Here is a 25,435-nt window from a genome sequence, read left to right on the forward strand (position 1 = left end):
GCTGTTGGGTACGGTGCTGTCTCGGTGGCTTGTTTTTCACACCCTGTAGTTCCAGGTCTAGGTCCCAGCAACTCCGGCAAGAAGGCTGCGGTACTTGTGTGCGTTAAGCTTGGTCAGTTCCGGACCGGCACCGAGGAGCGGCTGCCGAAGACTTTGCCTCTCCAAACGCGGTGGTTTTTTTAACAAACCGGCAGAGACTGTGTGCGAGAACCTGAAGCAAATGCAACATGTGTTTTACAGTGATTATCCTCATCATATATTGAATATCTGGTTATGACTGTCTTCTGGCTGTTCTCTCGCTGCAGTTTGTATGTTTGGTTGTGTTGCGCCACGCTGCATCGTTTCCCTGAATCGTAAAAAGCTAAACCATCAGCACTCTTTTTGCAGTCCCACAGGCAGCAGCCGGTATGCCTCATCAGCCGAGCTCAGTCAAGGGAGCTCCCAGCTCAGCGAGGACTTTGATCCCGATAACGAGAGTCTGCAGGGCTCTGAGATTGACGAGGAACGGGACAGAGACTCTTACCACTCCTGCCACAGCTCGGTGAGTTATGGGAAAGATGCTCAGGACTGGGACAAGGAAGACAACGAGCCACTGGAGATTTACAGTGAACCAGAAGAGTTCCAGAAAGAAGAAGAGGCCGAGGACGTTTATGAGGAGAAAGCTGAGGAGGAGGAGATTGAAGAGATTGAAGACATTGTTGTGGATGAAGTCCCTCCAGCAACTGAGGCGTCTCAAGAGCAGGAGGAAGAGAAACCACTGGAAACGTAAGAGTTTGAAAATCTTTGATAGCGAATAAAACGTAATCTTATTCGAACAGTCACTTGACTGTGTGTCTAAGTGATGCACGTCCCAGAGTGCTGGCAGTGAGGACGCAAGACAGTAATTGAATTGAGGAATGGGATGAATTTAGATTTTATTTGTTGTGTTTATTTTAATCCATATTTCAGGTACAGGGGAGAAGACGAGGGTCATTCCAATATGTCCAGAGCAAAAGCTAATTGGATTCGGGCGTTTAACAAAGTTCGTATGCAGATTCAAGAGGTGAGCTGGAGTTCCGTGTTGTTAGTTTGCTGAGTCAACACCCAGTGCTGGAAACTTTTACTTAACTGAGGATTCGAGCACTCCGGTCAATCAAAAGCAATATTAAAAAGGTGTATCTTCCTATGTCTAAAGTAATAATAATAGCAGTCCTTTCATTTGGTACAACACCTTTCATGTCAGGAGGACACCCAAAACGCTTCACAGGATTTACTGTAAAGAGGAGTGACTGTGCGTAGCCGAACACGGCAAACCCAAACGAGTGAGGAACAGGCAAAGGAAATCGAGGGATCTGAGCAGTTTGCATTATGCTAATTCTTTCCTGAGCTCACTGGGGAAATGTACAGAGCAGTGTTAACACCATTTAAAATGCTGCAGATATTCTAAAAACTTGCATCATATCTGACTGCCTTGAACATAAATATATTGATTTGTTTAGATGCAAACGAGGGAGATTTGCTGCCAGATTTGTTTTCCCAAATGCACTGAAAGGCTTTTATTAGTGTTGCTAAATGAAGCCTTTGCCAGGCACTATTCTAAGCCATACACATATCACCACGCCAGTGTACTACAACAACAACAACAAGATTACATTTGTATAGCGCCTTTCATGTCGGGAGGACATGCCAAGGCGCTGGACAGAGTACAACCTTTCAGACCCGAGCTGGGGTTGGGGGGAAAAGGGAGGGGAGGGAGGTTGGCCGATGGCATGGTTGAAGAGGAGGGTCTTGAGGCAGAATTTGAAGGAGGCAAAGGAGGGGCTGAGGTGGAGTGACTGGGGGATGGAATTCCAGAGATTGGGGGCAGAGTGGCTGAAGGCTCTCCCGCCAATGGTGGGGTGAGTGGGTTGGGGGATGTGGAGCAGCCAGAGCCGGCTGAGCGGAGGGAACGGGCGAGTTGGTAGGGGGTTAGGAGGTCGCAGAGGTAGGGTGGGGCAAGGCCATGGAGGGCTTTGTATGTGAGGACCAGGATCTTGAACTGGATCCTCTGAAGGATGGGGAGCCAATGGAGTCGGGCGAGAGTGGGGGAGATGAAGTCACGGAGTTTGGTGCGGGAGAGGACACGGGCTGCAGAGTTCTGGATTATCAGCAGCCTCTGGAGGGAGGAGTTGGGAAGGCTGACAAGCAGGGAGTTTGCATAGTCGAGCCTGGAGGTGATGAAGGCTTCAACAAGAGTTTCATGGCCTGAGGGGTGAGATAGAGGCAGAGTCGGGCGATGTTACGAAGGTGAGGGAAGGCAGAGCGGGTCATGGCTTGAATGTGGGGGAGTTTTACTCAGCCAGGAGGGGATTAGGACCCGAGGAAACATTTTATGCCATATAAATGTAAATTGTTGTTGTTTAATTGTCATTGACTTTAATCATGTTATCCCCATTTCTCAGGCACAACTTGGTGAAGGTGTTGGGGACCTGTCTAAACCCCTTTGGTTTAAAGGAGGGTAAGTTTGATTTAATTTACTTTCATTAATAGACAGCCAGGAATGTGTTTTGTCAGTCTAGGTTTCATGTGTTGAAACTGAAATGCTCTTCTAAACCTGCCTGAATTTCTCAAAACCAATTTCTTCCTCTGAGAGTCCATGCAGTGATTTACCTTCTACCTGAAGCTTGTGCCAAGCTCAGAGAAACTTTCAGTTCTGCACTAGTTTTAGATTTGTTCTGAGAGATAGGTGTGTCACTCAAAGAGCTCTGGTTATTCCCTTCAGAAAATAGATTGTCTGAAGATTCAGGGCACAGGTTTTGTGGCCGGATTAGATGAAATGGAAGTTCTTGCGATCCCCTTGCATAAAACATGAAGCTGACAAACCCGGGCACAGAGAGTTCTGCTGAAATGTCTCCTCACAGATGTTTCGTTGACAAATGAAATAAAGTGCTACCGAGTGCAGCGAATGTTCAGCCTGTAGGTTCATTGAGAAAAAGGACTTGACAGACTTGGGGCTCAGGAGAGGCGAGGTTGTATCTGGGGAGAACAGGAGACAGGTAGTTGAGAGCTATAGACAGTGAAGCAGTTGCTGTCAGTGTCACTGATCTCCAATATGCTGATAATGACGGGAGCCATGCTGGCCACTCCAATAAATGGCAGGCTCTAGAAATGGGGAAGGAACCTGCTTATTATTAAGATGCACTTTACAGGTGGAAAAACTCAGCTCAAGCTGGCTTTAACAGTCATGGTTCAAAGGTGTATTATTTTATTCTGGTCATTGTTTGAGGACCGAGTTGATTACTACTGTAATATTACTATTATTGCTAAATATTATTATTATGCTGCACAATTCTGCTTAATAAAGACTAATTTGTTGTTAATCTAGTCTCTTGTGAAAAAATATTCTTTGTTACTAGACATCTTGATTAATATTGATGAATATTAAGAGTGTAAGAGTGACAGAAATACTAATTCCAGGCATTTTCTATTTTCATATACAAATAATTATTCTTTCCTTTCCTGATTTTGCTTGTGAAACAATGTGAAATTAGACATGTGTCGTGTGTGTGTGTTCTCAGATTCCCGTGAGCCTGGGCTCAGGTTTTGTAAAGAGGAGGTGCAGTGTGGGAGGGAACATTTAAATCGTGATGATTTTTTTTGTTCGGATGAAATTCCATTTTTTCAATACAACAATTCCCTCCCTCCCCTCCCCCTCATCATCCCCCTTCCTCCCCCTGGTCTCGCCTTTGACAAGACTGAGTCAAGTCTCCAAATCCCACTCGATTTGGCTAAGCTTTTAAAGTGATTTTTATTTCCGCAGCTGAAGTCAGTTGAATCATCAGAAATGAGAGCTGCCTCGTGTCTGGCGCAGCAGATAACTGAGCCGTCAGAACCAGTGCCCGAGCCTGCTGTCTGTGCTCATTCTGTTTGCTTCTGAAAATCCCACAAACACAATGCAGGAAGGCTGACATTGCAGGAAGGCAGAATGATCACTGAACCAGATCTCAGTGGCCAGCTGTGTATAAGATTTTTACTTAAAAAGAGAGGGCAGATGCTTTCCTCTTCCTACATTTTCGATTCTTTGAACCCTATCCAGCTCTTTACCGCTGTTACCGAAAAGGACGTGGCAGCGAGTCTGCAGGGGGGGGGGCAATACAAGGGGAGGGCCGCTGCCCATAGTCAATATTCCAATGGTGTTTATCATTGGAAATGCCCAGGGTGCAATTCTGTGCACCGAGTAGAGGAGTGAAACCCAGTTTCCCCCCCTCCCAGGTTAAGCAGATTATTTTCTAGAGGGGGAGAGACTGGGTGGTGTTAGTGTTCAGAGGGATTTGGGTTTCCTTGTACACCAGTCACAAAACGTTAGTCTGCAGGTACAGCAATCAACTCGGAAGGCTAATGGCATGTTGGTGTTTGTTGCAAAAGGGTTAGAATACAAGAGTAGGGAAGTCTTGCTGCAGTTGTATAAGGCCTTGGGGAGACCGCACCTAGAATATTGTGTGCAGTTTTGGTCTCCTTATTTAAGAAAGGACATATTCGCCTTAGAGGGCGTGCAGCGTAGATTCACTAGGTTGGTTCCTGGGTTGAGGGGGTTGACCTATGAGGATAGGCTGAATAAACTAGGGCTATATTCTCTAGAATATAGAAGAATTAGGGGTGATCTTATAGAAACCTATAAGATTCTTAAGGATGTTGACAGGGTAGATGCTGTGAGACTGTTTTCCTTGGTTGGAGAATATAAACCTAGGGTTCATAGGCTGAAGATTAAGGGTTAGCCTTTTCGAAATGAGTTGAGGAAACATTTCTTCACTTAGAGGGTGGTGAATTTGTGGAATTCTCTACCCCAGAGGCTGTGAATGTTCAGTCCTTGAACATATTCAAGACTGAGGTTGATAGATTTCTAAAGGATAGAGGGATTAAGGGATACGGGGATAGGGAGGGTAAATGAAATTAGGTTAAAAGATCAGCCATGATCTTATTAAATAGCGGGGCACAGGCTCGAGGGGCCAAATGGTCTACTCCAGCTCCTATGTCTTATGGTCTTAAACTAAATTGCCAAACACCTCTCTATGCACCTTCCCTCTCCCCACCATGTCACTAAACTCGGGAGGAAACGGATACTCCAGGACCTGTTACTATACCCAGTCAGCGAGTGCACTGGTTGACCATTAACCTTTTATCTGCCGCGTATAGGAACTCAGCTGCTTGCTCACTCGCTCGCACGTGCTTCGAGGAGGCACCACGTGGCTGTGCTGTGTGACTCTGACTCTCGCTGTCTTTTCCAGGCCTGGGGGTGGGCTGTACAGTATTGACAGCATGCCAGATCTTCGAAAGAAAAAACCCAAAAACCTTGTTAGTGATTTGGTGAGACACCTCTTTTCTCCACAGTGACCTGCCACTTTGCTCTGAGGCATCTGACCCCCATGGGATTGCGCCTGTACCTTGCTCGCTAGTAATTCTCTCTGTTTCTTTTTTTTTCCTTTCTTTTCTTTTGATTTTTTGTGTTTATTTTTGTTCATTTCTTGTTTCACTTGTAACCTGTAGGGGAGCAGCGGTTAAGTTTCTGCGTAGTATTGACAGCATGCCTGACATTAAGCCTCGGCGTAAATCCCTCCCACTGGTTAGCGACCTGGTGAGACATTTCTTCCCTGCTTTATTACCAGTGTGGGCAGTGCTCAGTGGGCATACACTGGCACTGCCCACAGTATTAGACAGGCTCTGGGGTCAGCAGTGCGCTGAAGGACTTTGGTTTCTATACTCTTTGCACAGCTCCAATTAACACAAACCTTTTGATTCCACGCATTTTATTAGTGCATCCAATTCTCTAAGTCTCTGTTTATTGCTGGGCAACTCATCAGCTACTAAAGAGCTCCAAATTACAGAATGTGCTCAGTATTCTGTCCACCTGTCTGCACAAACTACTCTTAATGTTTCTTGTTAAAAGCTTTCCCAAACTCTTCCCCAGATCAAAGCGCAGGGGGTTGTTCTCTGATTGTCGTTGCTTTCACTCACGGTGGCGATGTGAGGAGCTGGTGGGATTATCCCATCGTCACCCTCACATCACCATCGGCAGTCACTGTGCCAGCCCGCTCCCCTGCCACAGGGACTGGGGAATTGCCTCCCTCCCCATTAACTCAACATGGCAAAAAATCCAAACAAATTGTGAACAGGCTCGTTTGCAGCAATTTAAAACAGTCACCCCCAAAATCAGCTTGGTGGGCGAGAGCAGGAAGAGGAATAAAATTGATCAACCCCCTCCCTCCCCCCCCCCCCCCCAACGATCGATCAAGATTCATTGATTGGCAGATGAATGAAGGAACGCCAGTAATAGAACCAATTGGAATATTTGGCTGTTTGAGATCACCAGCATTCAATAAACAATCAGCAAAGTGGAAACCAAAGATCTTAACAGATTCCAGCCGCATCTTTGCTTCACTTTTTATTCTGTTACCCATTTATTTACTTTTTGATTTATTTTTTTCTGGAGGTTTTTTTTTGGCTTCTGCTCTGCTCTGTACTGCCTGTTTCCAACTTCTCGAGTGCCTGATCACTCGTTACCCCATCTCCTCCCCCCCTCACTTCCCTCCCCCCGCGCTGTCTGACACCAGAAGCCTGTGATAGTGCAGCCTTTGTGATATTAGTGTTGAAGGTTTTATTCCAATTCAGATACTTACGGTAATAGATTGAAGATTTCCAAACCCTGATCATACAAACACAGAATCAAAACACAAAAAAACACAAAAAGTGACATTTTTAGTTCATTTTCTGCCAACTGGGGATTGTTTTGTTTAATATGGAATATTTAGGTGTAAATTATTCTTCCCCCACCAAAAAAACACAAGGTTTTACTTGTCTGTTCCTCAGTTGTCGAGTGTTACTATGAAATTTAACAGGTGAGAAGCTCTCAGTGTTTCAGAGTTGTATTAACGGGCAGCAATAAAATAGCAAAAATACAAACTATCACCCCCCCCCCCCCACACAACACACACACACACTCCTCTCCCCACGGATTGAATTTAAGATCCTCAAGTCTCCCCCTCCCCATCCACGACCTTCCTCCCAAAATGACGTGCTCCAGTGCGTGATGTGAGGTGACACTGACTGTTGACCATTGTACATTGAAGAGCACTGATGCTAAAGTGCACGCTCTGGTGATCAATGACATAAAGACGTGGGGAAGAGTGTCATTTGCAGTGGAATACAATCTGAAACTCCGAGGCCAGTTGACATGAATGTAGAAGAAGGTATTTTTTTACAACATGACAGCGTTGATGAGCAGAGTGGGAAATGGCAGCTGTGCATCACTCCAGCCCTCACTGTCAGACTCGGGGATGTGCTGAGGAGGCTCTCGCCTTGAGGCAATTCACTCAACAACAAGATTACATTTGTATAGCGCCTTTCTTGTCGGGAGGACGTCCCAAGGCACTGAAAGGGAGAGCTTCACAGCGAGAGGCAAAAGGAAACAGGGAGAGAGACAATGAGTTAGAGAGAAATTGACAAACAAGTAAACTTTGTTGTGAACAATAAATTGGACAAATATCAACCTGACGTTCTCAGTGGTGGATACTATGTGGAAGTGTAAAGCAGATTATGGATGCAAAATTTACATTTTTTAAAAACGCTTTAATATTAAACAGTCAGTTGGCAGACACATTTATTTCCTTTTTACAAAAAAATCTCATACTCTGAGCACCAATGATGTTTCACCCAAATATTAGACAATAATGGGGTTTGGAAGGTGCTACCTGTCAATTTCTGTGCTATAAAACATTCCCCGAGGTTGGCTCATGCTGATAAGACACCGAGCTCGGAGCTGCTTAAAATAAAACACAAACAGCCAGGGAGAGGGGGCCACTGACAGTCATAACCAGATGGATTTATTTTCAACTGGAAATTGTATTAATTTTAAAAGCAAATATTTTAACCTTTTGCAGTAACATGTTTTTAGATGAAAACAACCTGGTTAGGCCAGGAGTTAAATGAGCAGATTTAAATAGCAACAGAATATTTCCCGAGACTATCGATTTAACCAAAGCTTTTCTGGGCACAGATCCCACACTCCACCATGCCCTTACCGCAGCAATATCCCACAAAGTCGCGGATTGAGTGACCAAATTATTATTTATTTTGGAGGGTTTAAAAACATTTTATTTTTATGAAGTAATTTTGCTCCTTTCTAACTATCCCCGTGATTTCATAGGAGGCCCAGGAACTGTTTATGTTTTACATTAAGGCAACCAGTCCGTTGTGTCTGATTCCCTGAGCTATCCTAGAACGTGCAGAATTCTTAATGGAGCTTATTCCATCCGCTTCTCCTTAGATCATTCATGCACAGTGTGTGGCTGAGTGGCACAGTGTAGGTGTACATTATTGTGATTAATTGTGATGGAGTCAGACTCATGGGCATTGATCCCCTTTGAATCAGTGAACTGATTGATGAGAAAAACACTTCAAATGCTAAAGGTGCGAACATTTCTTGTGAAAATATAGCGTTATGTTGTTTTGTATTCGGGAAACTCTTAATAACATGTTCAAATGAAGGTTTGTTCTGTTTATGGAGTGGTGGTGGGAGCAGGGACCTCTACCATTGCCACCTGGCTCTCCGTCTGGAAAGCAATCCAGAGTAAAATAAATATTATTAAATTAAAACGAGTGACTGAGACGGACACCATCGTGTTCCCACACTAGAGGAAGACAGCTTTTCAGTCCTGCTGTTCCACGTGGACAGAGAACATTTTAATACTGATAGATTTTGCATTTTTTGCATTTTTACTTTTCAAATGTTTAACTTCATCCAACCCAGACAGATTTCCACATATGCTCGTCACCTACACATGGAAATTTCCCTGAGCCCGGAGCAGAGTGTGTGCTCTCTCCCTGGAGGGACTCACCCTGCTTACATAAATCAGGAGAGTTTTAGGAGTCAAGGCTTTGGGACCCCAGAGTGTGCATGGGGGGTGGTGGGGGGGTTAACTGTGTTTAAAACTAAAGCTGGAGGGCTTCCTCAGCAGGGTGAGGCCATTCACAGATGTTATGAATTTTTTGTGTCTACGTGATTTTATCTAAATACAGATGTACTGTACATCAAAGAACAGACCAATAAGCAGACAGTAAGTCACAAACCCAAGCTAAACACGTATTGAATGGAATACAGTGCTAACGATCCCCTGCTAACAGTGCCCATGATCGCTGACCTTATGATTTGTGCTCAATGTGAAGCCTTGAACGTTTTTTAAGATCCACGTATTAATGTTTTTTGTAATTTATTTCATCATTGCAATCACTTTGTGCAGGCTATGGTAAGTGCTTTCTCTGTGGTCTACTCTCGCACTCTCTGATGAAGGTGTATTTAGTGTTTGAGCAAAAAAAAACCATGAACCAAATTGCACCAAACTGAGGAACGTAAAGGGTGGTATGATTCCTCGCGATAAGCTGCCCAGTTCTCTGCATGTCTCGTGGTTGAAATTCACAGAGACCGACTGTGTAACGAGGCAGATCCTGATCGGGCAACAATAATTTCACAGTTATAAGTGCTGTGATTGGCCATGTAGTGATTGACATTAACACAGTCAATATTCCCTCTAATTTGATTGTAACGTAACTACTGAAATAGCTGAAACAAAAAGCCCGGTTTTCTCCCCCAGTTGAGTGAGGAGAAAATCCTTGTGAAGTTTGGAATTTTTTATTTAGTTACAAATGGATCTTCAATTGGATTGGAGGCACCTTGATGCCCTCTCTGTGGGGGCTCTTACCATCTTATACCTCTGTTTGTTTGGCATCTCCAGGTTCAGGGTCCATATTGTCCTGACTACAATTCGTTGCACGTGTTTTTCCCGCTGGACCATTGTTTGGATTATAAACCAGACAATGAGGCCAGTGACGTGGCTTTGTCAACGACCAACATGATTTTACAACACCTTTGCCAGCTACTCAGTGTTAAATAAGCTGTTTAAGCATCACATAAACACAACTCCAAAAGGTACAGACATTTAGCCATGTCAAACCCAATGTCTATTATTTCTTATGTGATTGCCTTACAATCTGTTGTTTTGTATCATATAGTATTCATAAAGATATTATAACGTTATAAATAGTCGTCTCTCAAACTGAAATCCAAGCTTTGTCTAACCTCCTTGTCCAGCTCATCATTGAGGCTATTGCTGTTTGTCCTCCAAACAGACACTGAATCCCTGGTTGTAATGGAAAGTTATCACAAATGGTTGTGCAATTCTCAAGGGAAAAGATTAAATGTCCCTTAATGGAAATGCTGCAAATCTCTAAAATGTTGAATTAATTGAAGATGCCCATTCAGAGAGGTTTTCTTCCTGTTGATATCTATTCTCGTAGTTTATCTTGTGATCACTTAGTGGAAATTTACTATTCCACTTTCAAAAATACAGCACCTATTGAACCCGGTGCTCCAAATCCCCTTTCAGCTAATGCAAAGTCTTATTCCAGCCAATAGAGCATCACCACAGCATATATTTGAGCAATATTATTTTGGCATGTTACTGTTTTGTTTCCTCATTTGAAGAACTTTTCTGTAAGTAAAACTTTTTAAACAGCTTCACCTGAGTTGCTGGCTTTAGGGTGTATGGGTCGTTGAGTTAATCGCGTTACCCCAATTCCCATTGGGAGGGAGAAGAGAGACGTTTCCACTCCCGACTTCAGTAAAGAATATTATGCTATGTGTAGTTTGAGCTGTAGAAGATTCTGTCAAGATGTTCACACCTCACACCGTGTATTTGTCATTTGTATTTTGTTATTTGCATAGTCTTTGGTGCAATCAAGAAAAGCTGGCATTACTTCTGCACTGGCCACCCGCACCCTTAATGATGAGGAACTGGTAGGATTGTTTACTGTGTGTTTCTGTGACGCGGGAGTGACTGAAAATATGCTTCATGTTAGAAATTGTGCTGAATTCCCTTACAAAAGTAACCAACTGTAGAGTTACACTCGGGATGTTATACACCCCTTTCTGTGTTTTCACTGGCCGTATTCTTTCCTTGAATGGGCAGCCGGGTATTTGACACATGAGGGAGCCCATCAACTTGCTCAAGAGTCTCCAAATCAGACTGAGCGTTCTGTGCTTCCCACCTACACACGGAACTTTCTCTGGAATGGAAAGCGCTCTCTCCCTCCCTGTTTACCTAATTCTGGAGAGTATTAGGCGCAGGTTGCTGGGAGCCATGTTAGCGCATCCCATCTTTTATTGCCAATAACGATATCAATTTATCAGTGATTGGAACATGTTTGGGGCTGTCAATCAATTGCCTGTTCAGAGAGGTTTGGTGCCCGGGAAGAGGGGAGGGGAAAGATGGTCAGATTGAGCTATAAATATCCTGTCTGTGTGCTGGAGCTGGGAGGGGGTAATCAATCTGCTCCGCCAATTGCCTGTTTCCTGCAGGGACTCTCGGCAATGAGCTTGTGCTGACTAAACTCCTAATTATTATTCACCTTTCATGCCAAACTACTGCTAACATTTTAGCTTTAAACCAAGAGTGCGAGGACTCGAGGGTGTGTGACCCGGGTCCTTTCCATCGCCACACACAAAACACCCAACAGGCAAGTGTTCAAATGGACATGAGTCAGGCAGCAGGAAGTGTGGCTAACAACATCTTTCTCTTGTTCCGCTAGAAAAATCATGTTTACAAGAAGACCTTGCAAGCCTTAATTTACCCCATCTCTTGCACAACACCGCACAATTTTGAAGTGTGGACAGCGACCACACCCACCTACTGTTACGAGTGTGAAGGGCTGTTGTGGGGAATCGCGCGTCAGGGAATGCGTTGTTCCGAGTGCGGGGTCAAGTGTCACGAGAAGTGCCAAGATCTTCTCAACGCGGATTGTTTGCAGCGTAAGTTATGTCGCTTCACTTCGCTCTGCTCTGAGAGCCAGGGTGGGCTCGATGGCCTGGGCGCCCCCTCGGCATGATTCTGTGTCGTTCTGTGGCTAGCGGAGGCGCAGGGGGCGGATTTGGTTCACGGTCCCCAAAAATGGTGCACTGTCGTTTCATGTGATAATTACCGGCGGTAATATCATACTCTGCATTTTTCTCCCCAAAGTATGGTATTGTGCTGCATTTTTCTGTTAGTCATTGTTTTTTTCTCGCCTCGGATAATTTCAGGCGCTGCTGAGAAAAGCTCCAAACATGGAGCGGAGGATCGGACACAGAACATCATCATGGTGCTGAAGGACAGGATGAAAATCAGAGAGCGGAATAAACCCGAGATCTTTGAGCTCATCCAGGAGGTGTTCGGCCTTCCAAAGGCTTCTCACGGACAGCAGATGAAGTCAATTAAACAGAGTGTGTTGGACGGAACATCAAAGTGGTCAGCAAAGATTAACATCACCGGTAGGACTGAATAACATTTTATTCAAGAATATTACCTTATTACATTTCAGATGCGTCCGCACTGGCAGGGAGCCTGGCCCAGCTCTCCGCTACTCCTCTTCTTGCCAAATGGGCCTTTTGATCATCGCCTGTCAAACCGTCCAGATATTCTGTCGTATTGAGGTGCGAGAAAGACATTCTTGTAAACTTGGACGTGGTGGAAGTCACTGGGTACTTCTGGGGTTGTATATCTCCAGTGTCAGTGACCTAACGATCTCTGGTGGGAGTCCAGTTAGAGCTTTGAGCTGTGAGATCCCTGTGCGGGATGTGTCCAGGCAGTGGGTCCGGTCGGGGTGTTTTGGCGCAGAAAGAGATCCAGAGTGAAAAAATGACGTGAAACTTCTGGAGTTCAATAAATGTGGGCAAAGTAGGGACCTGCAGGAGCAGCGTGTACTCTCAACCTCAGACAGACAGCAAGCCAGACAGACAGCTAGACAGACAGAAAGCCCTCTAATATTTATAATACACTCCACATCCAGCTTCAATCAGCTTTTACTAATTTCATTACTGTAAAAATCAATAGACCAATTTTATAACCATGAAAACTCATTAACAATTACCTGATGGCTTTTAATGTCTGTGAAACTCTTTTGATGTTTAAAGAAATAACATTGATGGCATCACTAGATGATGTGTGATTGGTACATTCCGGTTCAGTATGTGGACCACATGCTGGCTGATGAACGAGACGAGGAGGTGTTTCCATCTGTAGATACCAGCTTCTTCAGACCTACCTCTTCGACCACTCCTGCCGTCACCTCCTTCTCCTCCCTTACTTGATGTCCAGCCTAGTCCCTATAGTGATTAAAAGCGTTGTATAAAGGCAGCTTGTTGTTGTTGTGTACACACATCCTGAACCGATGGACAGGAGCCCAAATTGCTGGCCCAGTCCTGCTCAGTAATAAACTTCTCTGATTCTAGGATCTATGTACAGTTTGTCAGTTTTACATCAAGCTTGTTGTGGCTTTAACCACTCGGCTATCAGGACAGTCTGAGTGTCTGACTGCACGTACTGCATATTTAGATTTGAAAGTTCTTAGGCAAACTATTCATGGGAAAGATTATCGGGGGGATTGACATGAGGCTTGTGGAGGAACGGCCCTACAATCATTATCAAAGCAAGTGTGGACACTTGTCTCAGCGAGCTGCAAATAGATGAAGATCGAAGGGTGATTCCCTGAAGGGAAGTATTTCCTGTATTAAAGTGAGATATCTGATTCCTACTGACATGTACCTATTTGGGTTGTTAGAGTGTTTGGTGTGGATTGTTGTTACAGAGACTGTGGCCAGTGTATTGAACTCTTGCCATGTGGAAAATCACAGAGTGAGTAAACGATAAGAGGTTAATAATACGTCATCCGAAGTTCCAACTAGATTATAGTTTCACAAGACGAATGCTCGTTTTTTTTACTAACAGTTCAAATGCGCCCAAAGTACACTCCAAACCTAACTGAATGACTGGGAATACTGAGATTATTACTTTGCAGCTGAGATTCACCCTCTGACCTTTTACTTGTGAACTTCCATTTTAAAAACTTGAAGATGATTTTTCTTGTCTTGGGACAGTCTGAAGTGTTTCAGCTGAATCCACAAAGCCTGACCGACCACAGATTGCTCGCTGTCACAGATTCCCTTATAAATGAGGACGCGTAGCCGGGAGTGAGGACCTCACTGGCTGCACTCTTTGCTCACATTCAGTGTTCTGCTTCCAGAGCATTCAGTTGCTGTGTTCAATGCTGTGTAACTAAACATTACAAGGCACTTGGTGAAAAGTGATCCTTTCTCCACTTAAAGAACAAACTAGACACACAAGGTCAAGGCATTTCAGTGTTTCCCCATTTGTCATTTTCCGTTGAAATCTCAGACAGAGAACACTGCATTAGCTCCTGCTATTCTACCACAATCTGAGTCTAATGAAGCTTTGAGACTTAATTTGTTCCACTGAACGTCAAGGCTATAGCTTGGCTTTGAAGCACGAATCTCGCCCACGTTTTACATGCCCTCGCTCTGCTGGCTTGCTGGGCCTGACGAGCCATGCTGTTGCTGTCTGATCTCACCTCCCTTGGCATTGCGATTCTCGGCTGCATCGCTGCATCTTTTGCCTCAAAACAGAGGCCAGAGTTTACTCTCCTTACAGAATGCTGTGAAACGTGGACAGGTCCCAAAATGGGCAGCTTGTTAGGATTCACGCTCAGATATAAATGAAGTCTGTTGTCTGTGAGTTCGAAGGTGGGACTGAACTCAGCAATTTGCTACATTCTGGGACACAGTAAAAAGCTCCATAAAGAGAGTATATGCAGACCTTTGCCCAGTCGAGGGGAGACGATGGAGGTGTCACCGTCTGTGATGGGAGTCAGTGTGCTGGATTTCTCCAAACAACCTCGGTGCAAATTGAGACATCTTGCGCTGTCCCTTTGAAGCCGTGCCAGTCAGTGCTGGCACGACTGGGCTCGATGTGGTTGGAATGGTGACTGGATTGTTGTGGAGTTTGAATTTGGATGTTTGCTCAGTTGGCTGTGCTCGATATTTAAAGCCGATCTTTAATACCTACAGTGGTGTGTGCCCAGGGTCTGCAAGCCAAGGATAAGACGGGCTCCAGTGATCCTTACGTCACAGTACAAGTTGGGAAGACTAAGAAACGCACTAAGACTATCTACGGAAACCTTAACCCAGTCTGGGAGGAGAACTTCAACTTGTAAGTTGCTTCCGATGTATCTTTAGTTACAGGGGATTCACAGGAAAGCCAGCCCTGACCAAACCCTAAATTGTTCTGTTTTTATCAGAAATCACAGCTTCCTCCACGCTCAAAAAGGCTGAACTATTTTACTTTTAAAATTTGGAAGTGGAACTTCAGTAATTTAATACAGTAAACCTAACATTTCCACGGGGGTGGGGGGGGAGGGGGGGAACATCTCTTAAGTGTTTCACACAGCTAGGGGCTGAAAAGGGTTGAGGTGAGGGAAAGATTTCTAAGAGCAGTCAGAGAGGTCATGAGGCGGGCTTTAAAATTGTTGAGTGGGGTGGGTGGGGGGGGTTGGGGGGGTGAGTCGGACGGACTCTTTGATGGAGTTACGGAGAGCCGGGTCAGGATGATTACTGAGGGATCACAATTCAGGAAGGAAAGAAAAGCCCGTATCGATCATTGCGTTTCAGTGAATGCCACAATTCATCTGATCGAATCAAAGTGCGAGTGTGGGATGAAGACGACGACATCAAATCCCGAGTAAAGCAGAGGTTCAAGCGGGAATCGGATGACTTTTTGGGACAGACCATTATTGAAGTACGAACACTCAGCGGCGAAATGGACGTTTGGTACAATCTGGGTAAGTACTGGCGTCAGCCTCACTCTGTTACACTGAGCCCTGGGTTCCCTCAGCACGGGGCCAGCAGGTTACACTCTACATTCATTACTCCGCTAATGTAGAGTTTGTAACAACATTGGATAAATCCCACCCGGGTCGAGATTTCCTCTGGTTTGTGTAGCTTTACAGAGCATTTAGGCCTGGGCAAAACTGTTGAGTTCAGTCTTAGTTTTGAAGCTGGTTAAATTTTAGCATTTAAAGAAAACCAGCTTCAAAATTAAGGTTGTGTTTAAGAATTTGCCAACCTCTGGACTCTCTGAAAGACTAAGAAACTAGAGTAAGCCTGGATCCGGGTGTGATTTCACCTTCTTTGGCTTCTGGGTTCGATTGCAAAATGACATTCCCTGTCTTAGGCAATCTTGTTTAGAATCATCATGTTTTGCAGCAGTGTCATTAAAACACAGAGAGTAGTGTTGTCGGTACTTTGAGAAAAAAAATCTGATTTATCTTTTTTTCTGTAAACAGTGTAAATTGAAGATCAGTTTAACAACTCCTTTAGAGCCTGATTTCATTATTTATTGCTCATGTTTCTACATACATTATATTTATATATAAATGTTAATTTGGATTGGATGTCACTCAGATTTATTTCATCTCAGTACAATTGTGAATTTTTTAAAAAAATGTTATTTTATCTTAACTCTTTGAATGAGAAATGTTCATTTCGGAAGAATATTACATTCAGCAATGTATTCAGCAGTGTATTTTTGTTGTGGAATTCAAAGGGTTAAAGCAGTAAAGTTGTGTTTTTTTTTGTTCATTTTGTGTGTTTTTTTTGCTTTCTTTTTCAGTTACTGTTTTAGGGAATCAGTATTGCTGTGACCTCATGCTAAAGAAACTTCTAGAAGACCTGAGATACAATGCTGCGCAGGTTTATACTTTTCAAGTGTGGAGCTGTAGTGTGTTAACTATCGAGTAAAGATCATATGCTTCCCGAATCCTCTGTTTGGGCAGCCTGAAGAATATTTTCTTTAGAGCATTTATGGGTTAAAATTCCCCCTTGTCGAGGTTTACTCTATAAAAGTGGAATTTTAAAACATCCAGAGTTTGGAAATTGTTGAGATCAGACTTAGCTTTCAACTTGGTTTTCTATGAAAAAGGAAAATACAGGCTACGGAACTAAAGATGTGGTTAAGAATTTCCCAAATTCTGGACGTTCTGAAGTCTAACCTTGATCGGAAATAATAATCCTCGCATTTGATACAGTGCCTTATTGCGTCGTCGAGGTGCATTGTCCCAATATTTTGAATAAGTTCCCTTCGAGCATATGATCTTTAAATTAGACGATAGAGCTGCTTTGTTTTGGTGCTGGGTGAGAACAGTCGTTTGCTCCTAATCGGTGAGCTTATAATCTGTGTGCCTTCAGAGCAAAACACTTGCTTCTTTTCTGTGGAATCTGCAACTGCTTTTACTCCTTTCACAACTTCAATTAGTTGTTTTTATATTGTATTGTATTGGACACACACACATACATGTGTCCGTGGATACATATAGCCTTCATATTTTTGCAAATACTCGGCTCCCCTCACGCTTATTGAGTGTCCACTTTGCCAGCGTGAGCGAGATTTCAGTCAGACATGGGTTTCACTGGAGAAGAGACTGTACTGAGGACTTTAGGCTTTAATTACTACAGTTTGTGAACTCTTTCCTGCTTTGCTAAGAGTTAGAAGCTCGTGCTCCTGATGCTGATAGGGTGCCGTACCTGACATCTCGGTAACACGGTGGTCATTTCTCTCTCCAGATAAGCGTACTGATAAATCGGCCGTGTCTGGTGCTATCCGGTTACACATTAGTGTGGAGATCAAAGGGGAGGAGAAGGTGGCGCCTTACCATGTCCAGTACACGTGCCTACATGAGGTAAGACACAAGTCGAGTTATGGGTCATAGTTGCGGGACGCTGCAAGCGTTAGCTCCATTGAGGCTTGCTGTACCTCACGGTCTCCCTTTGTGCGTCTGTTTCCTTAGAACCTCTTTCACTTCCTCACGGACATTCAGAACAATGGGGTTGTGAAGATCCCAGACGCTAAAGGAGACGATGCCTGGAAGGTTTACTTTGATGAGACGGCGCAGGAAATAGTCGATGAGTTTGCGATGAGATTCGGAGTCGAATCCATCTATCAGGCTATGACGTACGGACACGGTTTGTCTATCAGGCTAGCATGTACACACTGTTTGTCCATCAGGCTAGCATGTACACACTGTTGTCCATCAGGCTAGCATGTACACACGGTTTGTCTATCTAGATTTTTGCAGTCGGGTTCCTACCAATTGTATGTAAATGTGGATTTGTTATAATTAATGATTTTATCATCAGTTTTTGCGCATTTGAAAAGTTCCAATTCTATATGCGAGTGGAGACTGTTCATTTCCCTCCTAACGGCTGTGTTTCTCTGTCCAGACACTTTGCTTGCCTGTCCTCAAAGTACATGTGTCCTGGAGTTCCCGCTGTGATGAGCACACTCTTAGCGAACATCAACGCTTACTACGCGCACACCACTGCCTCGACCAATGTCTCTGCCTCCGATCGGTTTTCGGCCTCCAATTTTGGGGTATGTATATTAGAGAGCTCCTCAACAGCTTTGTCCACTATCGGAGCCTGTTAACATGACCCTTGGTGCTGCATCAATCCACCACTGCTGTGTAAGGAGAGGCTAGAAGTGAAGCACTGGTTATTGATTGACGGTATCTGTGCCCCCCTCTATAAACATCGCCAGCCGCCGCTGCTTTTAATTAAACCTGAGGCTGAGAGCAGCTCACGACTGATATCCAAGGACTCACACAGTCAGATGAATAGCTAATTCAAATGATAAAACAAACCCTCCAGCACCGGTGGACAGGAAAGTGACCTGCTGCGCAAAAGTCTTTCTCTCTCAGCGAACCCACCTCCTGGGACACAGCGAGGTCTAAAATGCGACGTTTGCTAGACGATCACAGCTCACTGATGTGTTGTGTGTTGTTCCTTACAGAAAGAAAGGTTTGTGAAACTCCTGGACCAACTGCACAATTCCCTGCGTATTGACCTGTCAATGTACAGGGTGAGTGAGGGATGGAGAGACTGAGAGAGAGAAGGAGTGAATGAGGGAGTGAGTGAATGAAGGAGGGAACAAGAGAAGGGGGGATTTTGAAGTTGCTTATTGAGTGATTAAAACCCACTTCCTTTCCCACAGAACAATTTCCCAGCGAGCAGTCCAGAAAGATTACAAGATCTGAAGTCTACAGTTGACCTATTGACCAGTATAACCTTCTTTCGAATGAAGGTAAGTCCGGTTTTGTTTTAATTCTTCGGACTTCCTCCCCTTTCACCCCTCACCACCCCCCCAGTACTTCACTGGAGCACCACTCCAGCCAACACGAGGCTTGAACACACAACCTTCCAACCCAAAAGCGAAAGAGAGCTCCCAACTGAGCCTATCTGGCACCACATATCTGCATGTAATGACTTGAATGAAACTAAGAGAAGGACAGAGGCACTTTTTATGAGTTGGCAGGAAATCAGCGGGTTGGGTTCTGATGGTCTGGCAGCATCAGCAGTGTCTAGACCGGGTTACTGCAGGGAGAATAGGCTGATTTATGAGACTTGTAAAATGGAGGCTTGTTGTGCTAATACTGTCCCTTCCATTTGGGGCAATCTTACAAAATTATTCATAGTTTTTCATTTAGCTGCTGATTAATGAACATGACCGATTCCCCACTGAACACATCCTGGTGCAATTAAACACCAGCTCCATATAAAATGAATTATCACCGCAGTGCTTTGAAATAGGGCCAAAATTAGAGCAATTTTTTTTACATATAAGACAAGTACGGACGGCACAGATAAATTCTCGTGTAAAACAATGTTCCTTGCTCTGTACATTTGAAGGGAATTCATTTCACACATTCAGGTTTCCCAGGGCAGGTGAGGTAGTGAGTGGGCTTGGTGTCAGCCTAACTCGCCTCTCAGTCAGACAGAAGGTTGTGGGTTCATGTCGGGACATTGATCTGATATAGTCTCGGCTGACACATCAATACAGTGCTGTGGGGCAGTGCTGAATTGTCAGGGCGCCATCCTTCAGATGAGATGATAAACCAAGGTCTTATCCGCCCATTCGGGTGGACTTTATTGTTGAATAGTAAGCTTTATTAAATGACAAATGATCCCAGCACTGTTCTTTCCATCTCTTGAGGACATGGTTTAACGGCGCAGATTTCGGGCTAATAAAGGGTGAAAGTATGGGGATAAGAAAGGTCTGTTTCCTCAAATCCACAAATAAATAGTCATTGGCTTTAGGTACACTAGAATCTGAACTGGTTCACCTACATTTACACAGTTACTGCATCTGACAGTCATTTCCTGTGAGACCGTACAGCTTTACAAGCACTGGATCAATGGCTAGGATGATTTATTATTATATTAAAATCCTCCGATCATTCTGTGGACTTAGCAGATTATGTGCCTGTGACGTACATGTTCCAGCTGTAAGCTCCACACGAGTTTTAGACATCAATTAAAATCTGAGCATTAAAATGCAGTGCTATGTCGCTGAAATAGCACAAATCAATACTGAAACGCCTCACATCTCCTCTGTGTATTTCTAACCTCGTTTTATTGATACTGTGCAGGTGCAGGAGCTGCAGAGCCCACCGCGGGCCAGTCAGGTGGTGAAGGACTGTGTGAAAGCCTGTCTCAACTCCACGTACGAATACATCTTCAACAACTGCCACGAACTGTACAGTCGCGAATACCAGACAGACCCGGCAAGTAGAGAGCTCTCTGTAACGCTCATTCGCTTCACCCACACTTGCTGAAATGATTGGCCATTATTTTTCCCTGCATTGCTGCTGATTCATCATATCTGTGTGAGTGTGAGTGCGTGTGAGAGTGTGTGTGTGTGTCTGTGTGTGTGTGTGTGTGTGTCTGTGAGACCTACAGGGAATTTGTTACCATTTCAGGACTGTTTACTTGAATGTGATTTGTAAAAAGGGGAAGAAATCATTGAGTGAAAAGTGCCCAACTTCAGAATAACTTGACACCTCTCACTGGCTGTTAATATGAACACGTGGACAATGTATTACAGCTTTAGCTCTTTCAGAGAACTGGCACACAGGCTGATTGACCAAATGGCATCCTTCTGTACTGTCAGATTCTGTGATTCCAAGAACTTGCTGGAATTGACTGCTGTGTTCGCCTGTAACTACACAGTTACTACACTTTACAGTAAACTCCTGTGCAGCGCTTCGAAATGTCTTCTTGACATGAAAGTCAGTGTATCAAGTGTGAGGACTATTATTAATATTATTATTTTATCACCTACAGACTAAGAAAGCTGAGGTGCCCCCAGAGGAGCAGGGACCAAGTGTCAAAAACCTGGACTTTTGGTCCAAACTCATCACACTCATCGTCTCCATCATAGAGGAGGACAAGAACTCCTACACTCCCTGCCTCAACCAGTGAGTGTCCAGGTGTCTGTGAGAGCTTATGTGATGTGGTGAACGCTGACTGACAATCCCCCAAATAAAATCAGTCATTCGCTTGGTTAGGAAAGTCTTCCGCAAATTGATTGCCCCTTTCGTCCACAAAATACACACAATCGCTGCACTCTTAAGTATATCCTGTGAAGCACTTTGAGACATCTCGACGTCATGGATGCCAGCGTATCAAATGTTGTTATCATATACACGTGGTGAATCTCAGTGTGTCAGCCGCCCGGAGCTTGGCGAAGTGGACAGCGAACGGCTGTGAGTGGTCTTGTGTCTGCTGGAAGCTACAGGAGCAATCGGCCACCGCCATTTACTCCTATCACACGTTCAATCTTCTTTACAGGTTTCCTCAGGAGCTGAATGTGGGCAGGATCAGCGCAGAGGTGATGTGGAACCTTTTTGCTCAGGACATGAAGTACGCAATGGAAGGTGAGTGGTAATATGGCCACACAGGTGCCTCTATTCTCTTTGTGTTGCTCACTACATACGGGCAGTGGGTATGAGCTGCCTATCTACTCAGTGCAGTAAACGTTAGAGTGCGGAAGACTTTCCTCACCCCGTCCTCTTTCTCGTGCCTTTAATGAGCTTGTTTAAAGCATTTTGTGTTGGCTTTAAGCTCTCAGCAATAATGATTGTGCTTAAAGAGTTCTCAGATATTTTGACATGGGATTGTCTTTAATGCAGGAATTGTCCCCAGAGTTCTCTATTGGAGGAACGTTCTCTTCACTGGGCAACTGGGGATTTTTTGAAGCAGCTATAAATACCACTTTAAATAGCTACTGGATTAATCGCTGACAGTTCTATTAATCTTGCTCTTGTCAGCTGGACCTTTCATGCTCAGCAATGATTCAGAGCCTCCTGCTGTGCAGATCTCTGAGAGCTCATCACTGTTTGGCAAACGGTGTCCTGGTTTCAGCGCCTGATCCAGAGTCTGATCTAGTGCCTGATCCGGAGCCTGATCGCTGTTCTCTGCTCCAAGACTGTTAACTCAGTTCGGCTCCGTTACAATTAATCTGAAGAATGTGCCTGGTTGTGGAGTTTCTGTAGCGGAGCAGTGAATGAGAGCAGCGACATTAGATTGCCGTGCAATACAATTTACATTTATACAATGCCTTTCACATCAGAAGATTGTCTCAAAGTACTTGACACTGTTGGCTGGGTACCCAAGCTGGGGTGGGGGGGGGGGAGCTGGGTGCAGAAGAGGGTGGGAGAGGGGATCGAAGAGGTATGTCTTGAGGTGGGCCTTGTACACAACTCAACAGCAACGTGCAGTCGAGGATCATTTACACTGAAATGCCAAATGTGTCGCAGTTTGTAAGCTTTACAATGATTGTTAGAGGAATAACATAAATGGGCTGAAAATGCTTCTCTCGCACTGTGTCTGGACATCGAGGAAGAGTGAGGAAGAGCTCTCATCTCGGTATTCTGATTGGTGTGAAGAGTGATTAATCTGTGGGCCATTGAGAGCTTTATCTCCTATTGGTTGCACATTTCAGTTGCTGGATAAATGTTTGCGAGGAATTTTAACTCTGCATGTCTTGGGGAGCGGGAAATTGACCCGTTCCAATACACAGTAAAAATTATTTTGCGAATTGTTATCTTTTTGGCAGAAAATGAAATTTGTGAGCGATCCATGTTCAACTCTTATGAACCTTTCAGACGGAGTTGCTTAATCTCCTGAGCGAGAGAGCAGCTGAGCTAGAAAATTATTCTGGAACTTTCTTTCAGCTTTTATTCACTTGGTTCACTGACGTTGTGACGTCAGTACTGACTGTTAACTGATAGTGATTCTGAACCTTTCACTCTTGTCTCCCAGAGCATGAGAAGCAGCGGCTTTGTAAAAGTGCTGACTACATGAATCTACACTTCAAAGTCAAATGGCTGTACAACGAGTATGTGAAAGATCTGCCAGCGTTTAAGAACACAGTCCCAGAGTATCCCACGTAAGTCACACCGGGGGTGGGACTGGGGAGGAGAGTGAGTGGGGAGGGGAGAGTGAGGGGTGTGCTGGGGGGGAGGCTAGTGTGGAATATAAACACACAGTGTAGTACAGCCTTTCCCCGTGCTGTCATGTTCTGTGTAAATGGTGAGAGGAGTAACAAGGATGTGCTGAATAACGATACAAGGAAGGATTGGAGGAGATGCGCTCCTCTTGTTTTCTGAACCTCCCAACCACACGTGCGGGCGCACATACATACAATATGAAAAGCCTGAGAGAATCCTCTCTATACTTGCCCACCTCACAGCAGGCTGCAGTGTAAATGGAGGTGTTGGCTACTTTAGCCATCTCTTCATTATAAATGTATGAGGCGAGAAATTACAGCACAGAGAAAAAAAATTACCTCCATTGGCTGAGGAGCCCCACCAGGCTGATTTACTGCACTGGCATTTGCCGAGGTTTGACAAGTTAATTTCTATTGCCAGTAAATCATTGCCAGGCAGCCCAGTCAGAGAAATTACCATTCTTCTGCTTCAGAATTAGTGTCTGGGGCCGAGTGCTACAGAGAAGTCTGTATAAATCAACACAATGAAAATCTGCCCCGTTAACTCTTCCCGGACTCCGGATCACGGGCCAGAGAATTGGCCGTGTCCTTAAAGCACTTCTTCACCCAGATGGAAATCTATTGAGGTCAGCACTAATGTGGCCAGCACTAATGTGGCTGGCACTAATGTGGTCGGCACTAATGTGGTCAATGTGGCCAGCACTAATGTGGTCAGCACTAATGTGGTCAACGTGGCCAGCACTAATGTGGCTGGCATTAATTGGCCAGCACTAATATGGTCAGCACTAATGTGGTCAATGTGGCCAGCACTAATGTGGCTAGCACTAATGTGGCCAGCACTAATATGGTCAGCACTAATGTGGTCAATGTGGCCAGCACTAATGTGGTCAGCACTAATGTGGTCAATGTGGCCAGCACTAATGTGGCTAGCACTAATGTGGCCGGCACTAATGTGGTCAACGTGGCCAGCACTAATGTGGCTGGCATTAATGTGGCCAGCACTAATGTGGCCAATGTGGCCAGCACTAATGTGGTTAGCACTAATGTGGCCAATGTGGCCAGCACTCATGTGGTCAGCACTAATGTGGTCAATATGGCCAGCACTAATGTGGCCGGCACTAATGTGGTCGGCTGAGATAGTTAGTTTAGGAGGTTAAAAACTACAAAATACGAGAATAATTTAAAACTAATTAAAACTTAAATGTAAATGTTTGGGTTTTTACATGAATCTCGCTTTTGCTGTGAGTGAACTGGTTGCTCTCTGTATCAATGCCCAGCTGGTCCTAGTGAAGCTGATCACACCACTCTCGTGTAAGAGTCAGTAAAACTGGAATCTCTCTCTTTCTGCAGCTGGTTTGAACCCTTCGTTATTCAGTGGTTGGATGAGAATGAAGAGGTGTCTCGAGACTTCCTACATGGAGCTCTGGAGCGTGACAAGAAGGACGGTGTAAGTACTTGCTCCCCTTGAGCGTCCAGATCTCACGATAACAGCTGTTTGTAAGACGTCACTGTGTGCAGATTAGTTGCCGGGTTGCCTACAAAACACAGTCACTACATTTTATTGTAATTTCCTGTGAAGCGCTTTGAGATGTCCTCCTGACGTGAAAGGTGCTTTGTCAAATCTAAGGATTGTTATTTTAGTTTTACTGACAGTAGAAGTCAAAGGAGTTGGGTTAGAGAGGACAGGGTATAGGGGTAAGGGGCAGGATATGAGGGAGGAAACGGTGGGGTCTGTGGGATGGAATGTGCGGAGGGAGGGGGGGATGATGGGGTCTGCCAGGTGCTGTGGCCCATCAATTCCCACCTCACTGCTCTGAATTAATTTACTTTACAAAGAGGATGCGGTTTCATTCGGAGGCAGATGGGCACAGTGGTGAGGAGGGTAAATGTGCACTGCGCTGCACTTGTCTCTGTTTCTGGGGGAAACTCTCAAGAGTTTGTTATTTTCTACCTCTAGTTCCAGCCGACCTCGGAACATGCTCTCTTCTCCTGCTCTGTGGTGGACGTCTTCTCACAGCTGAACCAGAGTTTTGAAATCATTAAGAAGTTGGAATGTCCCGACCCTAAGATTGTGGGTCACTACATGAGACGCTTTGCCAAGGTAAACAGGGAGTGAGCGAGCGAGCGAGTGGCTGCCAGAGAATTACCTTTGGCATCTGGTGTGGAATGGCAAATGGGGACAAAAATTGTCATACAAGACGAGCAGAGGAATAATTCCGGACACTAATTCCGGGACAGAAATCACTTTGTGTTTGTTT

At 44.6% G+C, this 25,435-nt stretch overlaps 1 protein-coding gene across 1 annotated transcript in view; it reads left to right on the forward strand.

Annotated features, from left to right (window-relative positions):
• Positions 1-25,435, forward strand: part of LOC103189689 (protein unc-13 homolog A) — a 71,400-nt gene that overhangs the window by 32,826 nt on the left and 13,139 nt on the right. The window contains exons 10-30 of the mRNA XM_007910172.2: positions 388-765; positions 949-1,042; positions 2,421-2,476; positions 5,244-5,322; positions 9,252-9,257; positions 10,733-10,804; positions 11,596-11,815; positions 12,086-12,313; positions 14,906-15,047; positions 15,506-15,675; positions 17,456-17,571; positions 17,680-17,843; positions 18,113-18,263; positions 18,681-18,749; positions 18,882-18,971; positions 20,317-20,451; positions 21,011-21,144; positions 21,518-21,603; positions 22,991-23,117; positions 24,528-24,624; positions 25,135-25,278. Coding sequence (XP_007908363.1) covers positions 388-765; positions 949-1,042; positions 2,421-2,476; positions 5,244-5,322; positions 9,252-9,257; positions 10,733-10,804; positions 11,596-11,815; positions 12,086-12,313; positions 14,906-15,047; positions 15,506-15,675; positions 17,456-17,571; positions 17,680-17,843; positions 18,113-18,263; positions 18,681-18,749; positions 18,882-18,971; positions 20,317-20,451; positions 21,011-21,144; positions 21,518-21,603; positions 22,991-23,117; positions 24,528-24,624; positions 25,135-25,278 — 2,758 coding nt within the window. The remainder of the gene's footprint in view (positions 1-387; positions 766-948; positions 1,043-2,420; positions 2,477-5,243; positions 5,323-9,251; positions 9,258-10,732; positions 10,805-11,595; positions 11,816-12,085; positions 12,314-14,905; positions 15,048-15,505; positions 15,676-17,455; positions 17,572-17,679; positions 17,844-18,112; positions 18,264-18,680; positions 18,750-18,881; positions 18,972-20,316; positions 20,452-21,010; positions 21,145-21,517; positions 21,604-22,990; positions 23,118-24,527; positions 24,625-25,134; positions 25,279-25,435) is intronic.

The sequence above is a fragment of the Callorhinchus milii genome, unplaced genomic scaffold (assembly GCF_018977255.1).
Source record: "Callorhinchus milii isolate IMCB2004 unplaced genomic scaffold, IMCB_Cmil_1.0 Scaffold21, whole genome shotgun sequence".
Classification (NCBI taxonomy): Eukaryota; Metazoa; Chordata; class Chondrichthyes; order Chimaeriformes; family Callorhinchidae; genus Callorhinchus; species Callorhinchus milii.